The following is a 23,961-nucleotide window of genomic DNA, read 5'->3' as shown; positions in this document are numbered from 1 at the left end:
GAGTAGGTGGGACTCAAGACTCCGGAGCTCTTCTTCACCAATTTGAAACTTTTTATTTATTTATTTATTTATTTTTCTTCTTTTCCCCTTCTTTGAAGGTTAATACCTGGCTTGTAATAACTAGTCTGATGTTGACCTTGAGATTCGTGCCACAATAAGTAAATGTTTATATATATATATATATGCCGTTGAGATCGAATCTCGAAGTCCGGCTACTCGCATTAATTGACTGGCATCGGTAAGAACGTAGAAACAGTGACATAATAGTTATTATATATTTGCTAATAATTGGGTATATGTTAGGAAATTACCAAAGGATCTCTATAATAAGGGCTTTTTATAGTTCAAAATTTCCAAGAAAAAAGACTTTGTATATTTTTTTAATGTTTTTTTACCATGGTAAAAAAAATTAAGTGACCATTACGGCCGTTGATGAGAATAATTTAATTTTACTTAAAATTAATCAAAAGTGTTAATCTGTATATATATTTTTTTAACTTTGCCGATAGACCCAAAAAGAGACTCGAAACTGTGACAACGTGAGTTCTCACGTACCGTGGCCCCCACGGTCTCAAGCGGAAGGGATGAGCACCGACGATGACATCATGGCTTTGCACGGGGGTTAAACAACTGAAGCATAAGTGCAAACAAGTAAATTTCGACGATGGCAATATGGCAGCAGTATATCTTTACTGTATCTCAGACAGCACTACGTTCGTTCCCATGTGCAGCAACCTTTTGCGAAAAGGCCATCTTGCCCTTTTGTCTTGTGCTGCGGTTGACGGGAAGCAACAAAAGCGTTCACCCTCCCCCTTCTCTATCTCTTGCCCCATGGGAAAAGAAAAGAAAAGGAAAAGAAAAATATTTAGGACGAGAGAATTAAAACCCTCTCTTCCCGTCTATAGATAGATAGAGGCGTCGAGAGCGAGAAAGAAAAGAGAGACTAAAGAAACACCCAGAGATTAAAAAGAAAAAGACTCCAAGAGAGAAGAAGGAAGGAAGGAGAAGTAAAAGTGGAGTTTGAGTGAGAGAGAGAGAGAGAGAGATGGGAACGGGTTGGAGGAGAGCTTTCTGCACGTCGATCCGCCGAGATCCGCGCTCGGTGGTTGATGGGGAGAAGCCGCAGCGAAGCCCGAGCCCGAGCCCGAGCCCCAGTCCGAGGAGTTGCGCGAAATTGAGCTTCTTCTCTGGGAGTAACCCGGCGACGCCGAGGCAGACTTCTACGGCGCCTGGCCTGCGGTGTCGGACGAAGTCGGCGGCGCCGGAGCCCCCGGTGGCAGCGCCAGCGCCTACCTCCCGGACGCCGCCGCCGGTGTCGTCGACTACCCCTAAGAAACTTCCCGCGCTGTTCCAGGCTTTGTCGACCCCGTCTTCGCCCAGATCCCCTTCTAGATTCGCACTCCTGAAGGCTTCCCTTCTACTTTCTCGGGTAAGTCTTGGTCTTCCATCGGTCAGTTGTGTTTCCAAGTCCTCCTTCGTTGATCCGTTCACGAGTCCTCTGAGAAATCTCAGAAGTTATTCCTTTCTTTTGTTTCCTTTATTGCTTTTTGGGTGTTCGTCAGAAGATTAGTTTCCTTTCCATGGTGGTGGTTTGGTGGGAAAGTAGTATTAGGAGAGCTCGTGCGGGATTTGATTGGTGGAATGATTAAAAGAAAAAAAGGGGGATTTCAGTATCCATTTCTAGTCTCGTCAAAAAAGAGAAAAATTACGATCTCTGGCCTTTCCGCTCTGCAATTATCCGCCTTTCTTTTCACCTTCGCTCGTCCCAATAACCTAATTATGATTCTCTCTTCTTATTATTAGTATGGAATCCGAATTAAATTTGCTTGGTGTGGTCATGAATGCAGAACAAATGCGGTATATGCGCGCAGAGCGTTAAGAATGGGCACGGAAGCAGCGCTGTATTTACCGCCGAGTGCTCGCATACCTTCCACTTTCCCTGCATCGCCGTCCATGTGCGGACTCAGACCCACGGCCGCACTCTCACCTGCCCTGTCTGCTCCGCCGCGTGGCATCACGCTCCTTTGCTCGCCTCTCTCCACCTCCACGAACCCCCCTCCGACGAAACCCCAAGAAAGCAAGAAGAGAAAGTCATGGTGCTGGGCGAGCGCACGGACAACCGGAAGCCACGCAACGGCGGAGGCGGAAGCAGCAGGGATGAAGCCAAGGCAGAGAAGCGGAATTTTCCTAATTGCAAGGCTTACGACGATGATGAGCCGCTGGTGGCGTCCAAGACGAGCCAGGGCGTGCCGTTTAATCCCATACCGGAAGCGGACGAGGACGACTCCGAGAATCACGACGGCGCATACGACAAGATGGATATCTTCGCCAATCCCAAGTGTGTCACCACCAATTCCAGGACCACAGGCAGCGGCGTGGCGGTGAGCGTCATGCCCGAGGCTGCGCTGGTGTCGTCTGGTCGGCGGCACGGGAACTACGTTGTCGCGATCAAGGTGAAGGCTCCTCCTGTGCGGGCTCGCCGCGCGCCGATCGATCTGGTGACGGTGCTGGACGTGAGCCAGGGGGTGACGGGGGAGAAACTGCAGATGCTGCGGCGAGCGATGCGGCTTGTGATTGCGTCGCTGGGCCCGGACGATCGGCTCTCTATGGTGGCGTTCTCCGGTGCTGCCAAGCGCCTCCTCCCCCTAAGAAGAATGTCGAGGCCGGGACAGCGCGCCGCTCGCCAGATAATCGAGAGGATGGTGCTGGTGTCTCCTGGGCCGGGACAGCGCACCTGCGTCGGTGATGCGCTCAGGAAGGCGACCAAGATCCTCGAGGACCGCCGCCACCGGAACCCCGTGGCGACCATCATGCTCCTGTCCGATAGCCAGCAACAGCAGCAGCAGAACCAGAATCAGCAAGAAGACAATGCGATGAACAAGATGGACCCCCAGCCCCGTTACGCCACCAGCAATCTCCATCACCCTTCCTCCGCGACCACGCGCTTCGCCCACCTAGAAATACCCATCGGAGAGGACGCGCATCCCAAGGCGGTCCCCGTGGAGGACGCCTTCGCCAAGTGCATCGGCGGCCTCGTCAGCATCGTAATGCAGGACGTCCATCTCCAATTGGCCTTCCCATTCGGGGAGATCTCTGCCGTCTACTCCTGCAGCGGCGGGCAACGGGCGGTGGTCGTAGGCGGAGGCGGTGGAAGGGGAATCACTTCCGTTCGGCTGGGGGATCTCTACTCCGAGGAGGAAAGGGAGCTTCTTGTGGAGCTGAGGGCGCCGTTACTCCATACTCCCCACCACGCCCATTCCATGTCCGTGAGATGTAGCTATAGAGATCCTGCTTCCCATGAATCCATGAGCGGCGACGAACATCCCTTGCTCTTGCCTCCTCTCCACAGCCAGAGCTCCTCGCTCCGCCTCCGGAACCTCTTCGTCACCACCCGCGCCGTGGCCGAGTCGCGCCGGCTCGTGGAGCTCAACGACTACGCCACGGCCCTCCACTTGCTCTCTTCCGCCCGGTCACTCCTGCTGCCGTCCGCCGGAGGTTCCCTGTCGGATCAGGACCTCATTTGCACAGTCGAAGCGGTGCTCGCGGACATCCAACGGCGGCGAAACCACCACCACCAGCAGCAGCCATCCCTCTCCCCGTCACTAAGGAGGAGGGATGTCGTCGGAGGTGGAGGAGGTGAGGCGTTGACGCCTACCTCCGCTTGGCGCGCGGCGGAGCAGCTGGCCAAGGTGGCCATAATGAGGAAATCGATGAACCGAGTCAGCGATCTTCACGGCTTCGAGAACGCCCGGTTCTAGTCCGAGTCAGGACTCGATTCCCTGGGAAACGGACAGGATGATCAAATCATCCTCTTATATAAATAAATGTTCTTCATTTTGTTTCTTCTTCTTCCTTTTTTTTTTTCCTTTTTCTTCTCTTACCTTTATTATCATTTTTGTTACATTCAATCAACAAACAACATTAGTAGAAGCATGGAATGTTTGTGTACGACCAATAACACTAAGTGCATGTTAATCCAATTCTAGATTCTGCAAAGTAATGCTGGGTTTTAATTTTAGATGCTTGATTCTTGGTAAACTCCTAAGCCATCTTTCTCACTGCCATAGACTTTACCAATGGATGCTATTGCTATCGATATGCCACGCAATCTTCAAAGGTCACAAACTACTGGATTCCTCTAGCTGCATCCCGAGGTGCCACGAAATCATGTACAGCAGTTTTAAAAGTAACAATTTCAAGAAAAAACGAACTGCTCTGGCACTGACATGTTAACCAAATCTTAAAGATCGTGCTGCTGATATAGAGCTTTCTAAAGTAGATTGAGCTATATGATATGCTGCTATCCAAATAATTCCAATTGTTTCGGCTCGTGCGAGAGGGCCATATGCCTGTCGGCAGTGATGTCGAGTGCTTATGAGGGTGGGGCGGACAGCATTCCCGACAAAATTCTGGTCGACATCAAGATAGACACTGAGCCATGCCCGAGCAAGAAGCGAGAGAGGAAAAAGACTAGATGAGAGGTGAAAAGAGGATTGCTGGAACGAGAAAGAGGGGGTGGGCGAAAGAAGAAGCAGATGAAGACGAATACTGGAGTTAAATCTTGATCACCCAGGTCGATGGGTCCAAAAACCCACGCTGTAGTCCTAATGTAGTTCCTCATCTTGTGAATTACCACTGAGCATCTATAATATTCAGCCTACTAAGCCAACCATAGTAGGCCTTTTTTTTTTTTGGAGTTACATCATCGTTCAGATGATCTCACTCAACGAAAGAATGACCATTAATTGTTTCTTACCTTCTCCTTTTTTCCTATCTTTTCTTAGTTATTTATCTCATTCAATTTATCTTCCTTTTGATTTCATGGATCGGATTGGGCCGGTTGGGTTTAGTCGAATCCAATAAGGTTTCATACTATTCCGTCGAGTCCAAATGCACCCAAGTCTTATTAGACGCGTAATTCGCGATGCTCACTAAAATCATCCTCGATCGTCCTGCGCACTCCTCCTTCCTCCTGCGCTTCCTTACCACCACCACCACCAACCCATTCCAGCTGACTCATCTCCTGCCGCCCCAGTTGGAAGAGGAGAAGGAAGATGAGGGAGGAGGAGATAGCATCAGCAACCGTTCCTACTGGTCGAGTCGGATCCACGCTCTCTGCTCCGACGACGACCCCGACGAAGCCCTTCGCCTCCTCGACCGCCTCCGCCTCCGCGGCTACTCCCCTCACCCTGTCGACATTGCCGCCGTCGTCCGCGCTCTCTGCTCCGCCGGTCGCTCGAACGAAGCCCACACACGCGTCCTTCTTCTCCTCCTCCTCTCCTCCTCCGTCTACGACGAGCACAACTTTAACGCTCTCCTCTCCCTCCTCCTCGACGCCCGTACTCCTCTCCTTACCCTCCGCCTCCTCCGTCGCCTACCCTGTTGTTCCTCCTTCGTTCCCTCCGTCTCCAACTACAACCGTCTCATCCACCTCCTCTGTTCCCTGCCCCACCCACCACTCGCCGTCCTCCATGCCCACCGCCTCCTCCTCCTCGACATGCCCACCAAGGGCCGCCTTCCCAACGCTGCCTCCTACACCGCCCTCCTTGCTGGTTATGCTCGCCTCGGAGAATCGCGGGCCGCACGCCAGCTACTCGACGAAATGTCTCAACACGACATCGCCCCCAATTCCCTCACCCGCAGCGTCTTGATCAAGGCCGTCCTCAGAAATCGCGATGTTGAAGAGTGTAAGCGGTTGATGCGCCAGTTCTGGCCGGCGATGGAGCTTGAACACGACGAAGACCCATTTGTCAAAAGTGCGGCCTTTGCCAACCTCATTGACTGCTTGTGCCGTGAAGGGATGTTCCACGAGGTCTTCCGGATCGCTGAGGAGACGCCGCAGGGGAAGAGCGTCGACGAGGAGTTTGCATACGGGCAGATGATGGACTCACTCTGCCGCGCCGGGCGGCATCATGGGGCTTCGAGGATAGTATATATAATGAGGAAGAGGGGCTTTGTCCCTAGCTTAGTCTCGTACAATTGCATAATCCACGGCCTGAGCAAGGGAAGGGGTTGCATGAGGGCTTATCAGCTGTTAAAGGAAGGGCTCAAGTTTGGCTATTCTCTTCCTGAGCCTACCTACAAGGTGCTTGTTGAGGGACTCTGCCGTGAGAGGGATCTTAACAAGGCCAAGGATGTCCTAGAACTCATGTTGTCGCAAAAGGACAACAATGATGAAGTCGAAGACAGGACTAGGATAAACAACATATTTCTAAGCGCGCTGCGTGTCATAGACAATCCGAGTGAGCAGCTGAACGTCCTCGTCTCAATGCTTCAGAAACAATGTCAGCCAGATGTAATCACTCTGAACACTGTCATCCATGGTTTCTGCAAGATTGGCCGAGTTGCAGAAGCGAAAAAGATCATGAATGACATGCTGAAGGGGACATTCTGTGCTCCTGATGTAGTGACCTTTACTACTATTATCTGCGGATTGTTGGACATTGGAGAAGCAGAGGAAGCGATCGAGATATTGCATGGTACCATGCCGAAACACCATTGTCTCCCAAATGTTGTCACTTTTAACGCAGTTCTGAAGGGGCTATTTAAGCTCCAGAAGTTTGACAAAGCTATGGAGATCTTCGAAAACATGAATGTTGCTGCAGACAGTACTACACATGCAGTCGTGATAGAAGGATTATGCGAGGCAGGTCGGATGGAGGAGGCAAAGAGATTTTGGGATGAAGTTGTTTGGCCTTCGAAGATGCATGATGATTACGTTTATGCAGCCATCTTTGGAGGTCTCTGTCGTCTGGGGAAATTGGATCAGGCTTGTGATTTCCTGTATGAGCTTATAGATTGTGGGGTTTCTCCGGGCATAATTTGCTACAATATACTCATAAATAGCGCTTGCAAGTTGGGCTTGAAGAAACAAGCATACTGGATAGTGCATGAGATGAGAAAAAATGGACTAAATCCAGATGCTGTTACTTGGAGGATTTTGGAAAATTTGCACGAGAGAGACCGAAGAGAGCACGCTAGCAATGAGCAGAGCTCCGAATCCTCAGTAACTTTAGAGAAGAAAGTAGAGCTTGAGGATGATATTCCTGATGCTGTTACTTGGAGGATTTTGGATAATTTGCACGAGAAAGACCAAAGAGAGCACGCTGGCAATGATCAGAGCTCTGAATCCTCGTTAATTTCAGAGAAGGTAGAGCTTAAGGATGATATTTCTATAAGCACAAATGAAGGCAAGGAATATGACACTGAGATTGGTAGTCATGGTGACCTATTAGAAGGTCTTATTGATCCATCAATTTCCAGTTTGCCAATTGATGAGGATGTAAAAGATGCAGGGCATAGAGTTAGAAGCAGGATAAATCTAACTGGAAACTTTAGAGAGAGACACTGGCATAAGGAAGAAAGAGAACCACTATCAAGGATTGCTAGAAGAGTGTTTGGGCTGTACCAGCTTTGCCCTTTGCCAGGAACATTGCTGAATTGAAGGTCAAAATATATGTAAATGTACTCCAACGAAAATAATCTTTCTCATCAATAATTAGGGCATGATAGTCTCACAATATTCCTTATTGTAAGATATGGATGGTAAAAAGGATAAGAACATAACATGGAAATTATTGGAATATTCTATACAACATTCTAAGATATTATCATAATATTCCTTATTGTAACACTATTCCTCATGATATGATGGTTTACCAAATTTTATATACCCAGCTTATCAAAGGAATATAAAATTCTCTTCTTCTACCTGACCTTTATTATCTGCATGCTTCAGTTCAGTTACTGAGGAATGCAAGATGTTTGGTTCTATTGTAATGGGGAAAATAATTCACATCATTTTATCCCAAAATTTCATAAACATCATATACATAAAGATGCACCATCTCATCACATGAGAAGCCCACCCTACATGATTTCTACCGATGCAGCATTTATAGTATTAAATAAAAAATCCATGTAAGTAAAAGTCTTGTATCGCTCCTCTTTTCTTTTCATTGAAGGTTTAGAGTGTACTGAAGTTATGAGTCCGCCAAAAAATAAATAGTTAAAGTTTAGCCGCTAAATAATAAGATTTAAAACTATACCTCTAAGACTTTGTTTGCTTTGAGTTTAGGTAATTAAGTATTTTTTTATATCTAACCAAGTTCACTTTTGAAAAAAGCAAGACTAAATAATAAGACTAATTAATCAAGTTTGAGGCTAAAGAGGCTTAGCCTCAAACCAAATAAGGCCTAAAAATTTATGTACATTAATAAACACCGTCATATCGTTCTTGGAGTTGAATTTGAATATGAGAAATCTGATAGTCTTGTCAATGTCTTGGAGTAGATAAAAGCATAGGCCTCCCTAAGAATTTTAAGCTAAATTTACACTTGGCCCATAGAATACAATTAGAGGAGGAAGATTGAAGATACTGCAAATAAAACTAGAGTTCATACCATCAATCGTTTTTTTTTCTTAAGAGAAAGTCAGTAGGCAGGTTAATTCATTAATTTTAAAGAGTTCTATCAATACAACTTGATACACAATGGAGAGGGGGAATAGAGTGACAGCTCTTTGGCACAAGCCCCACAATTGGCCTATGAAAACTAGTTCAATAATTTGAAACAGAGTATTAAGCTCGAGATACAATAAAAAATTAAAATGAAGAATAGCCCCAAAAAATTTTATGAGCGAAGAGCCTCGAGTTAGCCTGCAGGTTCTGTCAATCTAGCAGTCCAAGATACGACCATGAAAATTCTCAAAGGTAGGAAGATCGATGATCATCCATCAAGAACAATAAGTTAAAAATAAGACATACAACACCCTAAATTAGCAGCAGGGCAAAACAAAATAACATCGCTATAGACCCTAAAAAAGCAATGACATCTGCGGCTATCAAGCTGCAAATAGAGCCTAGGAAGTAGCTTATCTGGTTCTAACGCTGCAAATAGAGCTAGAGTTTTAACCTAAATTCATTATAATTTTCAAAACTTCAAGACAACTTTCTCCTATAGTCTTGAATTAAAAATAAAAAATGCTTAGTGTCCGGTTATGTAGAGAATATTTGTATGACCATTTTATTAAAACAATCTTATAAAGCGTGACACAAATTAACAAAATATAATGCAATTTTATAAGCTACAAGCAAACAATGTTGCAAACATCTTTTTCTATTTTTTTAAAAATGCTACGAAGAAGGCAACCCAACAAAGTCAAGCAAACATCTTTTTCTATTTTTTTTTTAAAAAAAGTTTCTCGGTGACATAACTACTATATATGTTTATATGCCATAGATTTTCTTTCCATCGATGTAATTCATCCTTCGGAGAACCTAAAAGAGTTAAACTATCAATAATATATATATATATATATATATATATTATTTGATAATATGAAAATATTTTCAAATGAATGAAATATATTTTGTATAATAATAAATAAATAATTACACTTTTTTTAGGATATGAGCTATTAGCAACTTAGATTAAGACACTCCAGCTAATCGAGGCCGTCGAAGTATCAAATAGGAGGAGATTACATAGGTCAAGATAGCTCCTCAACATGCCCCCAACAAAATGGAGTGGGAAGTGATCTTACCTTAGCCCCCCCCGGCAGTTCACTTTAAGAATAACAATTAAAAATTTTATTCCAGAATACAACCTTTTACTCTAAAATAATAGCTAAACATCATAATAAATATATTTTAGAATATAAATACTATTTATCATAATTACATCTTATACTAAACACTAAACCAATTTCTAATTTACCCTTTATTTGACTACAACATCTCATAAAAATCTTATTATAATTTATTATCTCTTGCAAAAATTTTATCATAATTTATTACTCATCTCTTCTATCTCTTAAACATATTATCATAGTTTATCACTCGTTTCTACTCTCCCTCATCTCTTATCATTTTTTTATTTTATACTAAATAAATAAATTTCAACTTAAAAAACATAAATATTAATAATTTAATATTTCATAAAAATAAGCACATTTATTATTATTATTAAATATATTGTAATTGTATATACTTAAATATAAATATTATAAAATTCTAAATAATATAGTATTTAATTGATATAATATATTTTTATAAATTATCTTATTATTAAAGTAATTATTATATGAAATAATAACATCAAAAATATAATATTAATAAACTAATATTTTATCAAAATAAATATTTACTCATAGATAAAAAAATATATTTACTATTTAAACTATGTATTAACTTAATTAAATATTTCTTTCTTTAAATAATAAAATAAGAAATTTGGGAAAAAATTAATATAAGATTATCAATATCTCATGTTTTAAGCTAAAATAAAAACTATATTTTCCATCTAGAATAAAATTTTATTATTTTTTACTATAAATAATATTTATCAAAATATTTGTACGGCATGAAAAATATATGTATACCTAGCACCATTGCATTACATAGTTAGCTAGCACACCTACCTTAGTATGATAGCATTGAAACTCTATTAGTATTGCATACTTATTTTAGCATTGCATACTTAGTTGTTAATAATTGCATACTTATTTTAGCATTGCATACTTAGTTGTTAATAATTGCATACTTAGCATCATTGCATTGCATACTAGCATATTTAGTTGTTTTTCATTTATACCATCAATCTATTTTATATCAAATCGAATAATATTTTAATAATATTTTCTTCTTACTTTCACTTTATATCACATCAAAAATAATTATTATACTCTTATTTTAGAATACAAGTAAACATAGAAATAGCTATTCCTAGAATAAAACTCATATTTTAGTAATAACAAATTAACTTATACTATTCATGCTCCTTCCTGTTCTGGATGTGAACAAGACCTTAGTTTGAAGCCCAATCAGTTACATCATTACCTTCCTTGTAAATATGGCCAACTTGACCCTATCAAAGCTCGTCAGCGTATTAAAACATTCCAAAACTATCCCTTTAACTCTCCAAGGACTCTTACTCTCTTTACAAAAGATTTAGACTAGGACCTTATAAAACATTCCAAAACTATCTCCTTAACTCTCAATGGCCTTTCACGTTTTTTACAAAGAATTTGGACTAGGATCTTAGAGTCTAGATCCAATGTAGCCCAAATCATAACACCAACATCTCGGTTATTAGCGCAGATCCACCTAGATTCGGTTCGTAAGTAATGGCCATCATTTCGGTCTCATTCAGCCGCAATACGACACCTGCTCCTCCCTCATAACCGTCCTTCGACCAAGCACCATCTGTGTTGATCTTACCCTAACCCACCCCTAGCCACCACTAGTTGACTTGAAGAGAAGTCCATTGTGGTGGCCTTTTGTCGACCAGCCTACCATACTCTTTCGCAAGCCCGAGTGCCCGATGCACCAACAATTGTGGTTGAGCAGCCACCGTACCAAATGTAACTTCTAGATGCCCCTACAATGTAGAAGCAATCACTGCCTTGGCCTGTAGGTCTAGTTGCCTCTTTCGGTGCCAATTCATATCTAGCCAATCAACTGACCTTCTCAGCTAAGTTCATGGAGTGTTGGATCTCCTCATTCACCTTCTTCGATACTTCTCTATATTATTAACAAGCTAAAAGCAGGTGATTGGCTATTTTACTAAACATCCTACAAAGGTTTCAACAATCTTCCACACTTAAGTTAATGTTACTAAAATACCGCATTAGGATGCAGTTCCAAACCACCTTCCTGTAGAATAAACACACCCTAGAAGCTACCTTAATATGCCACAATTCTTTCCAGCCGACCAATTGTCTTGAGCTTGCAAGAGGAGGAACTTATAGATGGAGCTGCCTGGCTCTCCTTTCAGGTAAGACCATCGAATCCAATAGTCAAAACTTGTGGCATCTCTGAAAGCAAGAGGCCACTTCAAAGGCTAAATCCATTCCTCCCTCTAGGAGCAGCCTCTCACTCTGCTTGTGCCTCCCATTCGCCAGCTCCGCAACTAATAGCTGGCTATCAAGAAGAGAGGGGTGCATTATCCTTGACTGTTTGCTCCATAGGATAAATGAGACCCACGATTCAGTCGCCGGCTACATCGTCCAACTGTTACCCACCCATTTACGACATCCCAACTTCATACAGTTGGCTATGCGGCATAGAGTCCTCTATACCCACGACAAATAGATAATTACACTTGATATTTTTGTGCTTAGATAATATTAAAGAAGGAAATCTTATTTTTCTATAATATATTTTTTTATTCATATTTCTAATAATATTTATTAGTTTATAATAAGATATTATACTTCTTATTGACAAGGACATATTATTATTTTGGATAGTATAAAGTGATAAATTTGTATATGTATGGGTATAACTTTATCATACCGGATAGAGTTTTGTTCATAAATTATTATGATGTCTATCTACTGTATGGTTTGACCGAACTCAATGTTAAAATATTGAGATTAAATCAGGTGAACCACGTGATGATCATTTTTATAGGATGAGTGGATACTGGATAACTATGAATATTAATAAAGTCTTACGCAAAATTTGCATTTAGTATTCTTACCTTTTGTCTTGTAATTGTGTTACAATCTACCATTTTAATCTTTAGAAAACACACCCAATATTTTATCATATAATTATAAACACACTTTGTCATTAGGATAAGTTAACTAGAGACAATAAAAAACTAACCAAAGACAATGGTTAATTTATAAAACCTAACTTTTTGATTAAAAAATAAACAGAAATTAATGCATGCTGGCAATCTAATTTGAAAAAGTAATATATAATTTTCAAACATTTGGACTAAGGTGTAATTTTAAAAAATTTGGAATGAGATATAACAAACAAGGAAGGAGAAAAGATGGTTGATTTTTCCCCTCTAAATACATGAAAATTATATGATGTAAAGTGCAAATTTCTCCAAAGTTAAAAAAACTTTTTTTAAAAAAAAGAAGAAGTTAAAATCGTTTATAAATTAGGCCTCAATTTGCGGGTTACAGGAAGCTCCACTGAAATAGGAGATCAAAACTTGTACTAATTTATAAGATAACTCCGTTCCAAGTACAACTAAAATTTAAGCAATCTTTTTCTTTTGGAACTTTCACGTTTGAGAGATCGTACAGGATAATATCGTTGGTATGAAATAATATTAAAATATACTAAATTATATGTAAGCAATGAGATAGATACACTTGCTCGGTTTGACCATATGCTTAGCACAACTCATTAAAAATATCACGCCTTTGCAGCTTTCCAGGTTGTCAGAACTTATTAATGGGTTTCTGAACGTCGCCAACTGTCTGAGTCGGCCAATAGTTTCTGAATCTTTCGGTCCGACCCCTTCGTACTGTAATTGTATTTTGTGTTACTTTTATTTTTTATTTATTTTTATAGTTATATTCAAACTAACTCTTGTAATAATTATTTTTTTTATCATATTTAATTAAATAACCTATTATATCTTGATATAAATCATAAGAATCCAAATAAAATTTTGACGAGATGAAGTGAATTTAGGTTTAACTGGTGGGCGTAAATTATAATTTCCATCGGGTCGTAGTATCGTACAACTCAGACACAAGCCGGTCGTATCGAGAAAACATGGGCCGAATCGGCTGAAATATCTCGTCCAGATTCTACTACGCACACCGTTGGCGTCGAAGCAGCCAAGCGAACGCGTTATAAAAGGCGAGAAAGGCTGCTGCCAAGAAAGTACCCAATCTCCTCGCGTGCTGACCTTTAATTAATTCGTTACCTCTCCTCCACTTTCGTCCAGCAAATTCCTATCCACGACGGCCTGGTCCGACCTTCCCGTGGAGCTCCTCGGCTCCGTCTTGGAGCGGCTCCCGCTCCCCGACCACCTCCGCTTCGTCGCCGTCTGCTCCTCCTGGCGATCCGCTGCCAAGGCCAGCCTCTGCTCGCCCGCCCCGCAATCCCCATGGCTGATGCTCCCTTCCAATTCTTCAACTCCCATGGCCTCCGCCCGCTTCTTCAACCTCTCGGAGAAAAACTCCTACTCCATCCCCCAGCCTGACCCGCCCTTCGGTGACCGACTCTGCGTGGGGTCCTCCCACGGCTGGCTGATCACCGCCGATGACAACTCCGAGCTCTGTCTCCTGAACCCGATCACCGGCGACCAGATCGACCTCCCGCCTGTCACCACCTTTCCCTTCGTCGACGCCGTCCGAGACCACGAAGGCCGCATCACGAGCTACGACCTTCAGTTCTGCGACGAGATCCCTCCCGAGTCATTCGATCCGGATCGGTTGAGGTACTTCCTCTACGAGAAGGCTATCCTCTCATCCAAGCCCGTTCTTAAATCACCTCCCTCTTCTTCTTCTTCCGATTCGCCTTCGTGGGAGGACTACACGGTTATGCTAATCCATAACCCCTTGTACGGCCTTGCCTTCGCCAGAGCCGGAGACAAGAAGTGGACCCTAATCGACACGCCGTCGTCCTACTGGGTTGATGCCATTTGCTCCTCCAATGGGCAATTCTTCACTCTCGAATCCAAGGGAAGAGTCGAGGCATGGGATCTCGGTCCACCTCTTCCCTCTTCGACAGTCGTCGCCCCTAGTTTGGGCTACCACGACTGCAACAAGTACCTCGTCGAGCTCTCGCCGGGCCGCCTGTTGCAGGTCAGGAGGATGAGGCACGCGGCTCATCCCAAGTCCAACTGGGATCCTCGACCCGTCTACGCGGAGTACACGACGACGAGAATCGAGCTCTTCGAGTGGAGGTTCGGGATGGAAGGATGGGTCGGAGTGGAGTGGAAGTGCATGAAGGACTTAGCATTGTTCCTGGGCAAGAACGCCTCCCTCTGCGTCTCGCTGCGGGACTGCCCTGATCTGAGAGGCAACTCTGTCTATTTCACCGACGATTGCTTGTGGTCGTTCGAGAAGTGCCATGAAGTCACTCCGGATGTAGGGATATTTGACTTGGAGGATGGAAGTTACAAGTCTTGCTGTGCTTGCGATCTTCTCTGGAAATGGCCGCCTCCAATCTGGATCACGCCCTGTGTAAATTGAAAATGGTGCTTCTTTTCGCCAGCGTAATGTTCGATGAAAATTGTGTTGTTTTGATTTCGAGTTGTAGATATATGTACGCTTGTACATGTTTATCATCTGATGAAGGTTAATTAATAAAAATTATTCAAATCCCAAATAGCTCGCAGATATATTCTCATCTACCTCCCCCTGGCCCCTTCCCCTATAAAGGAAATTGCATCTAATCTCCCACTAAGTGATTGCCGTGCCTAGTCATGACAGCAGTTTTGTTCCCTCTTTGCATGACAGCTCGTACAGTAATTACAAGCATTATTCTGCTTTATATATATTCCTTGTATGGAATAGGAATGTTACCTTATCTCCTTCTATAAATTGTAAATTGTAAATTGTAAATTGTAATATATAAATATAAATAGATGATCAATGGAAAGAACAGAGTGAAATCTCATTCAACTAAACGAATGGGTGCATACTTCCACTTTACCCCTACCTCCCTTCCTAGATTTGTCATTTATGAGTTAGGGTTAAATTGGGTTAGTGGGGCGGGTTGAGTTGGATTGGATTGGATTGGATTGGATATAACCTATATAGAATCAGATAGGGTCAAATAAATCTGACACGTTATAATCAATTATTATCATCCCTAGGACCGGTCTCAGGAAACGGTGGATTCAACTAGTGCACCTAGGGTGAAGCAATCCAATGGATGCAACTACTCTCCGATCCTATGGATGAACAACTAGGGCGGCGCAATCCAGTGGATGCAACTAGTGCAAGAGCAAGGAATAAAGCCATTAATGTAGCACAAAATGACATGCAACGCCCTGATTTGAGAAGGATATGGAGTACACCCGTCCATTATGCAATATACATTTATTTATGCTTTCCTTCATGTTGATATTAGTTATACGCCAATGATATTGTTGTCCATTGTTTACAACGCATAGAGCACAAGCCCATTTTAGACATAGGTGGCATTATTTAGTTGATAGGATAGGGATTTATGTTCAGGCTCGGCTCGCCTCAGCTCTATTCAAGCCGAGACCGACCTATGAACGAGTTTATTTTTCTTTAGTCGAGCAAGTGGCCCTTCATCATCGTAGGGATCGATGCAGAGCATCCATGGTAAGGGTGTTCGAGCTGTAAATTATTATTTGGAGAACAGAGATAGAAGAAGATAACACAAAGCCTAAGTTGAGCTCGGTGGTGGTAGTGGGAGTTTGATGTTGGAGATCATGGAGGAAGAAGTCAAGAGGAGGGATTGGGAAGGAAAAAGTGGGAGGAGGAAGAAAAAGGTTGAAGTAATTTTGATGGATAGAGTGGGTAGAGTCGTGGATTTTTGGAAAAAAAATAATTTCTAAGTGATTTCTTTTTTAATTGAAGGTTTCCTCATTTCGAACATAGAGACAGAGGAACATAGGAGAGAGAAATGACAATGGAGTAGAAGAACAGAGGAGAGAGATGACAATAGAGTAGAGAGACAGAGGAGAGAGATAATAGAAGTCCGATCATGCCATCTTGCATTAATTGTTTGTATTATTTTAATTGCTAAAAAAATTTAATCTTGTTGTCTTGCATTAACTGTTGGGGGAGGAGTGTTGACTCTAATTTTTCTCCATCAGTAGTAAACTAGATTCATGTAAACTTAAAAGGACTTAAGCTTTTCGATTGAATAGGATTCGATTAGCTCCCCCCTATTTCTAGCTTCTCAAACATCGCAATTCATAGTATTATTAATGATTGACAAAGTTAAGCATAAAAAGAGATAAGTATGGGATCTCCTTATTTATTACAATACAGAAACGAAAACACGACCGTTTCTCTTTTCTTTATTTTACACTATTTTATTGAACACAACTATGTTCAACCACACAGCATACACATATAGGATATCATGCATCTACTATGATAATATCCCATTTATTATAGGAGCCATTCAAGTGGAGACCTCTCCAAATTGAGGAACAAAGTATAATGCTCAAGCTAATTATTTTGGGCCCACGTAAACTCCAACTGCATCAAGAAGTCTACCATATCGCCCGAAGAAGCCTTCGATCTTGCCGTCCTCCAGTGGAATAGAGAAAGTAGTCCCCTCTTGCTCACCGTAGGGTCCGTAAGTGCTTAAATTGGTGCCAAAAGTAAGTGACCGGACTAAATGCATGTCCTGAAAATTACCACAGTAGCCTGATATTGATCTAAGGAACTCCCCTTCCTGGAGAGTTATCTGTGAGAACAAACAAAAAGTATTACAAACACGGTGCCTTGTTATTCAAATAACCATTTAGATCGTAGTGAAATTTCGTTAGAGATAAAGCTATCCGGATTGCATTGGTGATCGAGTAAATCACCTCAGTGAGATCTCCACCGTTGCCACCGTACTGAGGAGTCCATTGGATCTTCCCATCCTTCACGTACATAATCTGGATGGCGTCAATGGCACCTCCATGGCGTATTCTGATATCCAGCAGCCTTGTGGCAGCCCCCATATCAAATGGATTCCCGCCATCTCCTCCCCACTTACCCACCTTCACGACTCCGGCCTGCATCGATATATAACATATGGGTAATAAGCCTTGAGATATCATCGAACCAAGATGGATAACTAATAGAAAATATCGTTTAAAAGTGTAGTTGGCAAATTATATATTCACCATGGCTTGTGAGCTATAATGTAATTTGCTGAGAGGTGCGAGCTCTTTCCGTACGTGATGGGATTAATTGTGGATGGTGGTGTATTTATACGAAGCGAGACAAATAGCATCTCGGGCTATTCCTACTCTTGCTTGGATCGTAAGGTCTTGTGTAGGAGGATGAGGGTTATTGTGGAAAACTATGTCCTTTTTCAGTAGTATTGGACGAGTGAGCTTCCTACCTAACTCGCCCTCCATTAACAAGTGGATCATACTTCAATTACGAGCAACTCCTAATGCGGAGGGATGCTGCTCATCTGGTGTCCAAGTGGGTGCCACTCGACCGGTCTACGTGGAGTACAAGTCGACGAGAGTGGAGGTTTGGAGTGGAAGGATTAGTTCGAGTGCGGTGGAGGTTGGGGCCTGGGCCTCCCTTTGCTTCTCGCTGCGGGATTGGAAACTTTATCTATCTATTTCACGGATGAGCTCAAACATGGAACCACGAAATTATTAATTGTATGTGGTTAGAAGGCAAGTAATCATTTACAACACTTTTCCTAGTAGGGAATCCAACGAGCATCCTTGCCTTCGCGCTCTTGCAATGGACATGAGCTTGCGCATGGGGTATCCGACAAGGTGGTGTGGATGGGTGCAAGCTTGTATCTCATCCCCTCGCTTCGCTTTTCTTATCAACGACAGCCCTTTGAAGTGGATCACCCTGCCCTTGAAGTCTTCATTAGAGTGACCCACTATCGTCCTACTTATTCATTCTGATCTCCTAAGTATTATCCGGGCTACTGAACGACAAGAGAGAGTTTAAGAGGATTCAAGGTTGGAGATGTTCACCTATCCTATTTGTTGGAAATGAGTTCTCTTTCTCACCCAAGAGATCTATGACAATGAAAGCTAAAATTGATGTCAATTAAGAAACATATGTAATTAATAACACCAAGCACCAAAGAAAGCTAGAATATCATGTTTATGTGTAAAACCCTTCTCAAAGGAAAAATTCACGGAGCATGAATTTGAATTCACTATCAAGAGAATTGGTACAAAGAAGATCACCACAACAAGTCTCTGAAAGTCACAAGAATGCCATCCACAAGAAACCAATAACACTAGCTTCAAATTAACAAGTTTAGATAATACATCCAATAGAGAAATTCAAACCTTCTTGAAGTAAGAAAACCCTTGTAGATGTAAAGAAGAAAATCCTTGTGCCTTTGATCCCAACCGAGAAATCCTCTAATTGCAAACCCTTGTTGTATGTAGAGAAAAAAACCTCCTTTTCTCTTGTCTTCTTTTTTTCACTAAGTGACATGAGCAAAAGCACGCCCTTAACAAAAGTCTCACTCAACCAATTATTAGCCAAGTAAGTCACCTCATGGGGCTAGCCCAAACCAACTTAGCTAAATAAACCCAACACTACTTACTCTATGTGGGCGTCCTGTTTATCATAGTCGAGACTGCGACCAACAATGCTCGCGCAATCTTGGATTGCCTAGACCACTATGGTAAGATCACCAACTAGAAGGTAATCTTCAATAAGTTAGAACTATACCTTCCTAACAGCTGCTAGGAGGAGATTAGAGTGCAGCTTAGCAAGGTGTCAAGACTGAAGGTGGTTGTTATACCTTTTCGCTACCTTGGCGTGCTTATCTCAGGCAAGAGGGTGAAAGTCAGAGAGGACCAATATATGGTAGAGCGCACTAAGAGAAAGCTCACTAGTTGGAAGAAAAGTTTGCTGTCCTAGGCAGGGAGGCTCACGCTTGTGAACTCCACCTTGATGGGGAAAAGCCTTAGGACGTAGAGGATGTGAATGAGATGGTGTGGGCTATATCAGGGTGCTTCACAAGGTAGAAAGATGATGAAGGAGGAAGTCGGCTCTAAACCGTAATTATGATATCTTCTAAAATGCAACGGCAATTATGATATCTTGAAAGCTTTTAATGGTATTTATATAACAATTTTAACTTCTTTTTTGCATAAATAGTTAAAGGGGCCCGTACTGTATCAGAGTTCTCAAGTGAGATCCACAATTTAATTAGAACATTATTTAGTACTCATTGATGATTAATTATCATTAATATTCGAGAACAAAAAATCCATGCCACAAAATCAATAATAGAACACGCCATTAATTTCTTAAACATCACACTCCATAATTTTATTGATAAGGACAACAACAAACAAGTATGAGGTCTCCTTATTTAGTTATTGCATACACACCAAAGGATATAATCTATGATGACAATATCCCAATTTATTATAGAAGCCAGACAAGTGGAGACCCTCTTAAGAAGCTACATATGATACTGAAGCTAATTAGTAATTTGGGCCCAAGTAAACTCCAATTGCATCAAGAAGTGCACCAGATCGCCCAAAGAAGCCTACAATCTTACCCTCTTCCAGAGGAACAGAGAAAGGAGTACCCTCTTCTAAACCATAGGGTCCATAAGTACTGCTAAAATTGGTGCCAAAAGTAAGCGATCGAACCAAATTTATGCTCTGTAAATCACCATAGTAGCCTGATATTGATGTAAGAAACTCCCCTTCTTGCAGAGTTATCTGTTAAAAGAGATAAACAGTGAAACAAAATTAATATTAGAAACAAAAGGGATTAAAAGTAAGGTGCTTAATTATTGTAAAAACCATTTAGATCTCAGTGACAATTTATTACGGATGAAGATATCTGGGTTCCATAAGAACTTTCGCTGAATAAGACGAAGTGAAGGAATAACACTGCATTTCATGTTACGTTGTAGGAAAATAAAGCATTATTTCGTCCAAAGCTCAAGAAACAACATATACAGACGAACTGAAGAGTAGAGCTAGCAGATATGACAGTTCACGTACCTCAGTGAGCTCTCCTCCATTGCCACCATACTGAGAAGTCCATTTAGTGCTCCCGTCGCTCTCGTACAAGATCTGGATGGCATCAATAGCAGCTCCATGGCGTACTCTGATAGCCAGCACCCTCGTGGCAGCTCCCATATCAAACAGATAACCACCATCTCCTCCCCACTTGCCCACCTTCACGATTCCTGCCTGCATGAATAATCAAGCTTTGAGATATATATATATATATATATATATGATCATGAAAACAAGATGGATAACTACTGGGAAGGTATCGATTTAAGTAGCTAGATGGCATATTTTATTCACCATATCTTCCGAAGCGTAGTTTGTTAAATACACTTGCTCTCTAATTACGTGATTGAACGAATGGTGCATGGTGGTGTATTTATATGAACCGAGAGGAATAGCAGATCGGATACTCCCACTTGGTGAAAAGTTTCTGAGCACGAGGGTTATTATGGAAAACTATGTCCTTTTGAACGTAGTGTTGGACGAGTGGGTTATTCCAGTGAGATCTGACCCTAAACAAACGGCTATGTTTAGCATACGAGTTAACTATAATACATGGTTTCTGAAAAGTACAACTAATGCATGGTTTCGTTCATTAACAGGGGACGTTTGGTGAACTGCTTGAGTTAATTAGATTATCCAACGAGCATCCCACGTTATCCATTCCGCCCTCTGTTAACATGAGGATAATATTTATCTATAAAAAAAGTGGATATCACTTTAGATTACCAACAACTCCCACCTTGTGACAATCGACATGTGACAGTATCTATTATCGACATAATTCACACTGTTATGTGGCCCATTTTCTCAAACCAAACGCCTGTTTGAGCTTCTTCTTTTTCTTTCTCAGTAGAAGCATTTCTTAAAAATTAGTTTTAAACTTAAGGAAACTTTATTGATGTCTATAGGACAAGTGGAATTTGGATAGCATGCACAACGGACAACAAAGAAATGTTCAGAATCAGGAATGGATTTGAGAATTCTTTTGATGACTTATTCTAGCGCAGATCAAGAATGTTTCTAATATCTATTTAAGGAGCTAAAAGTCGAACTATTAATTTTACTCTCATCTTAGAAGAGTATTATAATTTTCCACATTAAATTGTGTCATTGTGTGTTAGCTATGTTTAATTTTCTTATTTATATTCGGCTTTTATTGTTTTCTACTCTTATCCAATTATCCTCACACCTACTAGAGATCACTTTTCTTTATTAGAGTAGGATTCAGATATCCTAATTAATTTCAATTTTCAAACTTTAATTTTAATTCGATCTTTTAAATGTAGAAAGACTCGATTTTAGTAAATTAAATCAGATTTGGTTTTCAAATGTGCTTTGACTTTTTATATCTTTAAATCTAGTCAGTCTAGGGCTCTTTCTCTCCAACACGAATTTCCATATAAGAGGTATGATATTATATATAAAACCATGTGGTGAACACACAAGAGGTGCATAATGAGCTGAATAGGCGGATGGTCCAAGATAAGGGTAAAATAATATGTACTTTGTAAGCAAGAGTCTCCCGTAGTTTCCCATGTATAAAGTGTCTTTCTTGAACTGATATATCTGGAATATTTTAAAGTATATATACTTTGTATCTTGCATAGTGAATTTGGTATTGCACTGTAATTTTTCCTTAGTTAATTGTGAGGATTTTTTATGTACATATTTGTATCTAATTAATTTTTTTTATAATCTTTAACATTTTATAAGATTGGATTGCACACAGAGCATGAAAAATGCTTTTGACAATCAATGTTACATTGCGCGCAATATAGAAAAGTGATATCAAAGCTAATAAAGAGAAATCCCAACAACTAGTTTACAACATCTGTAGAGAGGATAGGATGATGATGAGGCCATTACTTATAAATCTCTTTGTGCATTTTTAAGTCAATTTTGGACTAAAAAATTTTGGTAGTATCTAAATGTAGGAAAAAGACACAAGTTATTCTAGAAGTTCTGTTTTCGATTGAATGCATATTGAACATATTTCACTGGAGAGCAAATTTGCATCACATTCAAAGTCTTGTTTCGAACCCATTTGACCGGAACTAAGAGATCCAGACAATATTTATCTCAGGCATTGCAATGTCGGATAGAGCCATTTGAATGCTCGCAGATGTCCAGAATTGGCTTTACCCGTTTATAGAAGATTTGATGGCAGCTTGTATTAAGTCTTGATGGATATTTTCCATTGAGGCGAGAAAGATTTGGATCGATTTATGGATAGCTCTAAAGGACAGTATTTGGAAAACGAAAGGAGGAGGAGACTTTTAGTAAGACCTATTCCTATTGGAAGAAAGATGCTTAGTCTAATAAGTTGGACGAAGATATTGTGGATTAATCTCATGCCTTTGGATGCCTTGGAAGCCTTTTAGAAAACCATTTGAGATATCTTTCCACATAAATCATATGAGCTTTACTGAGGAAGAGGGGAGATTACTTTTGGCCCAGATCTAATTCTTCACTAGATCTACAGTGTGATGATCTTGGAGGTTTCACAACTGTTCATCTACATCAACGTCTTAAGAGAGTATTAAGATGCAAGCTTTTTTACTGTACGAGTTCGAGCGGAGTTAAACAATCTAGTGCAAGGAGAGTAGTTTATCACTAGGTCCAGTGACCAAAAATAACTTCATATCATTAGCTGTAGGTGTCGAGCGGTGGGACAGATTATAAGTGTATATTGTATTTATATTTGATAGTATATTAGTTTTAATCCTTTTATTAGAGGATTTAGAGTTTTTTTTTTCGTTTTTTACTTTTGATTTATAGGAGTTCTCTACCTAAAATAATCTTGTGGGTGTTTGCGTAATTTATTTGATTTTTCTATCAGCTGATTAAGATTTCTCTTATCCTAATTCCATCTGTCCCTAAATTTTTTCACTCTCAATTATGGGTATTTGACCAAAGCAGTCCTAAGCGATGATTGTGATAATGATTCACATCTAATGTAACACGCCAACTGCGTCAATGTGTTCTTTTCGAGTCAACGAGGTGGCGATGTGTTCAAAAGAGATCCATTTAGATATTAAATTAGAGGGGCATTGACTTGGTCTAGTATTTTAATTTCTAAGGAGACCTAATTTGATCAAAACTCTATAAATCATAATGGTATGTTTGGTTGTACTAATAATACCACTAACTGTTTATATGAGAGAACAACTAGAGTCTATTTATATAAATAAATTGATTCTAGTTAGTAGGAAGAAAATAATATTTACAGAGCAAGGAATTCTCTTTAGTTATGATATTTAAAAAGAGTTGAATGATGATTGTGTAAAAGCCCATATATTTAGTACTTGGTTGATAATTAGTGATCATTAAAACTACTATTCAAGAAAAAGAAAAATCCATGTCACAAGCTAAATAATAGAAAGGCTATTGAGATCAAGAAACACCACACTGCATACTTTTATTGATCAAGAAACATTAAGGATAAAATGTGATCAAGGACTAATTTTTTTGTAAAATAATTGCAATTCTTTATTGATTGGGAAAAAAATAACCAGACATAACGATAAGA

The 23,961-nt window shown here is 40.9% G+C and overlaps 5 protein-coding genes across 5 annotated transcripts; 3 read left to right on the top strand and 2 right to left on the bottom strand.

The window, feature by feature from the left end:
• The first annotated feature begins 811 nt into the window (after positions 1-811).
• On the top strand, positions 812-3,930 carry LOC140783229 (E3 ubiquitin-protein ligase WAV3). Its single transcript, XM_073130026.1, has 2 exons — positions 812-1,429; positions 1,848-3,930. The coding sequence occupies exons 1-2, from the start codon at positions 1,046-1,048 to the stop codon at positions 3,756-3,758; spliced, it is 2,295 nt and encodes a 764-aa protein (XP_072986127.1). The 5' UTR covers positions 812-1,045; the 3' UTR covers positions 3,759-3,930.
• A 470-nt stretch (positions 3,931-4,400) lies between these two features.
• On the top strand, positions 4,401-7,522 carry LOC140783346 (uncharacterized). Its single transcript, XM_073130217.1, has one exon. The coding sequence runs from the start codon at positions 4,925-4,927 to the stop codon at positions 7,442-7,444; it is 2,520 nt and encodes an 839-aa protein (XP_072986318.1). The 5' UTR covers positions 4,401-4,924; the 3' UTR covers positions 7,445-7,522.
• A 5,917-nt stretch (positions 7,523-13,439) lies between these two features.
• On the top strand, positions 13,440-15,085 carry LOC140783263 (putative F-box protein At5g55150). Its single transcript, XM_073130080.1, has one exon. It carries the CDS (start codon positions 13,867-13,869, stop codon positions 14,947-14,949), a length of 1,083 nt encoding a protein of 360 aa, XP_072986181.1. The 5' UTR covers positions 13,440-13,866; the 3' UTR covers positions 14,950-15,085.
• A 1,830-nt stretch (positions 15,086-16,915) lies between these two features.
• Positions 16,916-17,474, bottom strand: LOC140783551 (protein GOS9-like). The gene is made up of 2 exons (XM_073130460.1): positions 17,277-17,474; positions 16,916-17,152 (listed from the first exon to the last, which is right to left on the bottom strand). Exons 1-2 carry the CDS (start codon positions 17,472-17,474, stop codon positions 16,916-16,918), a joined length of 435 nt encoding a protein of 144 aa, XP_072986561.1.
• Positions 17,475-19,699: 2,225 nt separating this feature from the next.
• LOC140784934 (jacalin-related lectin 19-like) lies at positions 19,700-20,599 on the bottom strand. The gene is made up of 2 exons (XM_073132563.1): positions 20,415-20,599; positions 19,700-20,126 (listed from the first exon to the last, which is right to left on the bottom strand). Exons 1-2 carry the CDS (start codon positions 20,550-20,552, stop codon positions 19,884-19,886), a joined length of 381 nt encoding a protein of 126 aa, XP_072988664.1. The 5' UTR covers positions 20,553-20,599; the 3' UTR covers positions 19,700-19,883.
• Positions 20,600-23,961: the final 3,362 nt, after the last annotated feature.

The sequence above is a fragment of the Typha latifolia genome, chromosome 3 (assembly GCF_019914945.1).
Source record: "Typha latifolia isolate L0001 chromosome 3, TyphaL0001v2, whole genome shotgun sequence".
Classification (NCBI taxonomy): Eukaryota; Viridiplantae; Streptophyta; class Magnoliopsida; order Poales; family Typhaceae; genus Typha; species Typha latifolia.
The sequence above is the reverse complement of the archived record's forward strand: the minus strand, read 5'-3'. Positions and strand labels throughout refer to the sequence as shown.

What these genes read in the sequence shown, in the direction of transcription:
- LOC140783229 (XM_073130026.1), top strand. Translation starts at nt 1,046, where the DNA reads ATGGGAACGGGTTGGAGGAGAGCTTTCTGCACGTCGATCCGCCGAGAT. An exon ending in CTTCCCTTCTACTTTCTCGG is followed by an intron (nt 1,430 to 1,847) that starts GTAAGTCTTGGT and finishes TCATGAATGCAG; the next exon opens with AACAAATGCGGTATATGCGC.
- LOC140783346 (XM_073130217.1), top strand. Translation starts at nt 4,925, where the DNA reads ATGCTCACTAAAATCATCCTCGATCGTCCTGCGCACTCCTCCTTCCTC.
- LOC140783263 (XM_073130080.1), top strand. Translation starts at nt 13,867, where the DNA reads ATGCTCCCTTCCAATTCTTCAACTCCCATGGCCTCCGCCCGCTTCTTC.
- LOC140783551 (XM_073130460.1), bottom strand. Translation starts at nt 17,474, where the DNA reads ATGCAGGCCGGAGTCGTGAAGGTGGGTAAGTGGGGAGGAGATGGCGGG. An exon ending in ACGGTGGAGATCTCACTGAG is followed by an intron (nt 17,153 to 17,276) that starts GTGATTTACTCG and finishes TTGTTCTCACAG; the next exon opens with ATAACTCTCCAGGAAGGGGA.
- LOC140784934 (XM_073132563.1), bottom strand. Translation starts at nt 20,552, where the DNA reads ATGGGAGCTGCCACGAGGGTGCTGGCTATCAGAGTACGCCATGGAGCT. An exon ending in ATGGAGGAGAGCTCACTGAG is followed by an intron (nt 20,127 to 20,414) that starts GTACGTGAACTG and finishes CTCTTTTAACAG; the next exon opens with ATAACTCTGCAAGAAGGGGA.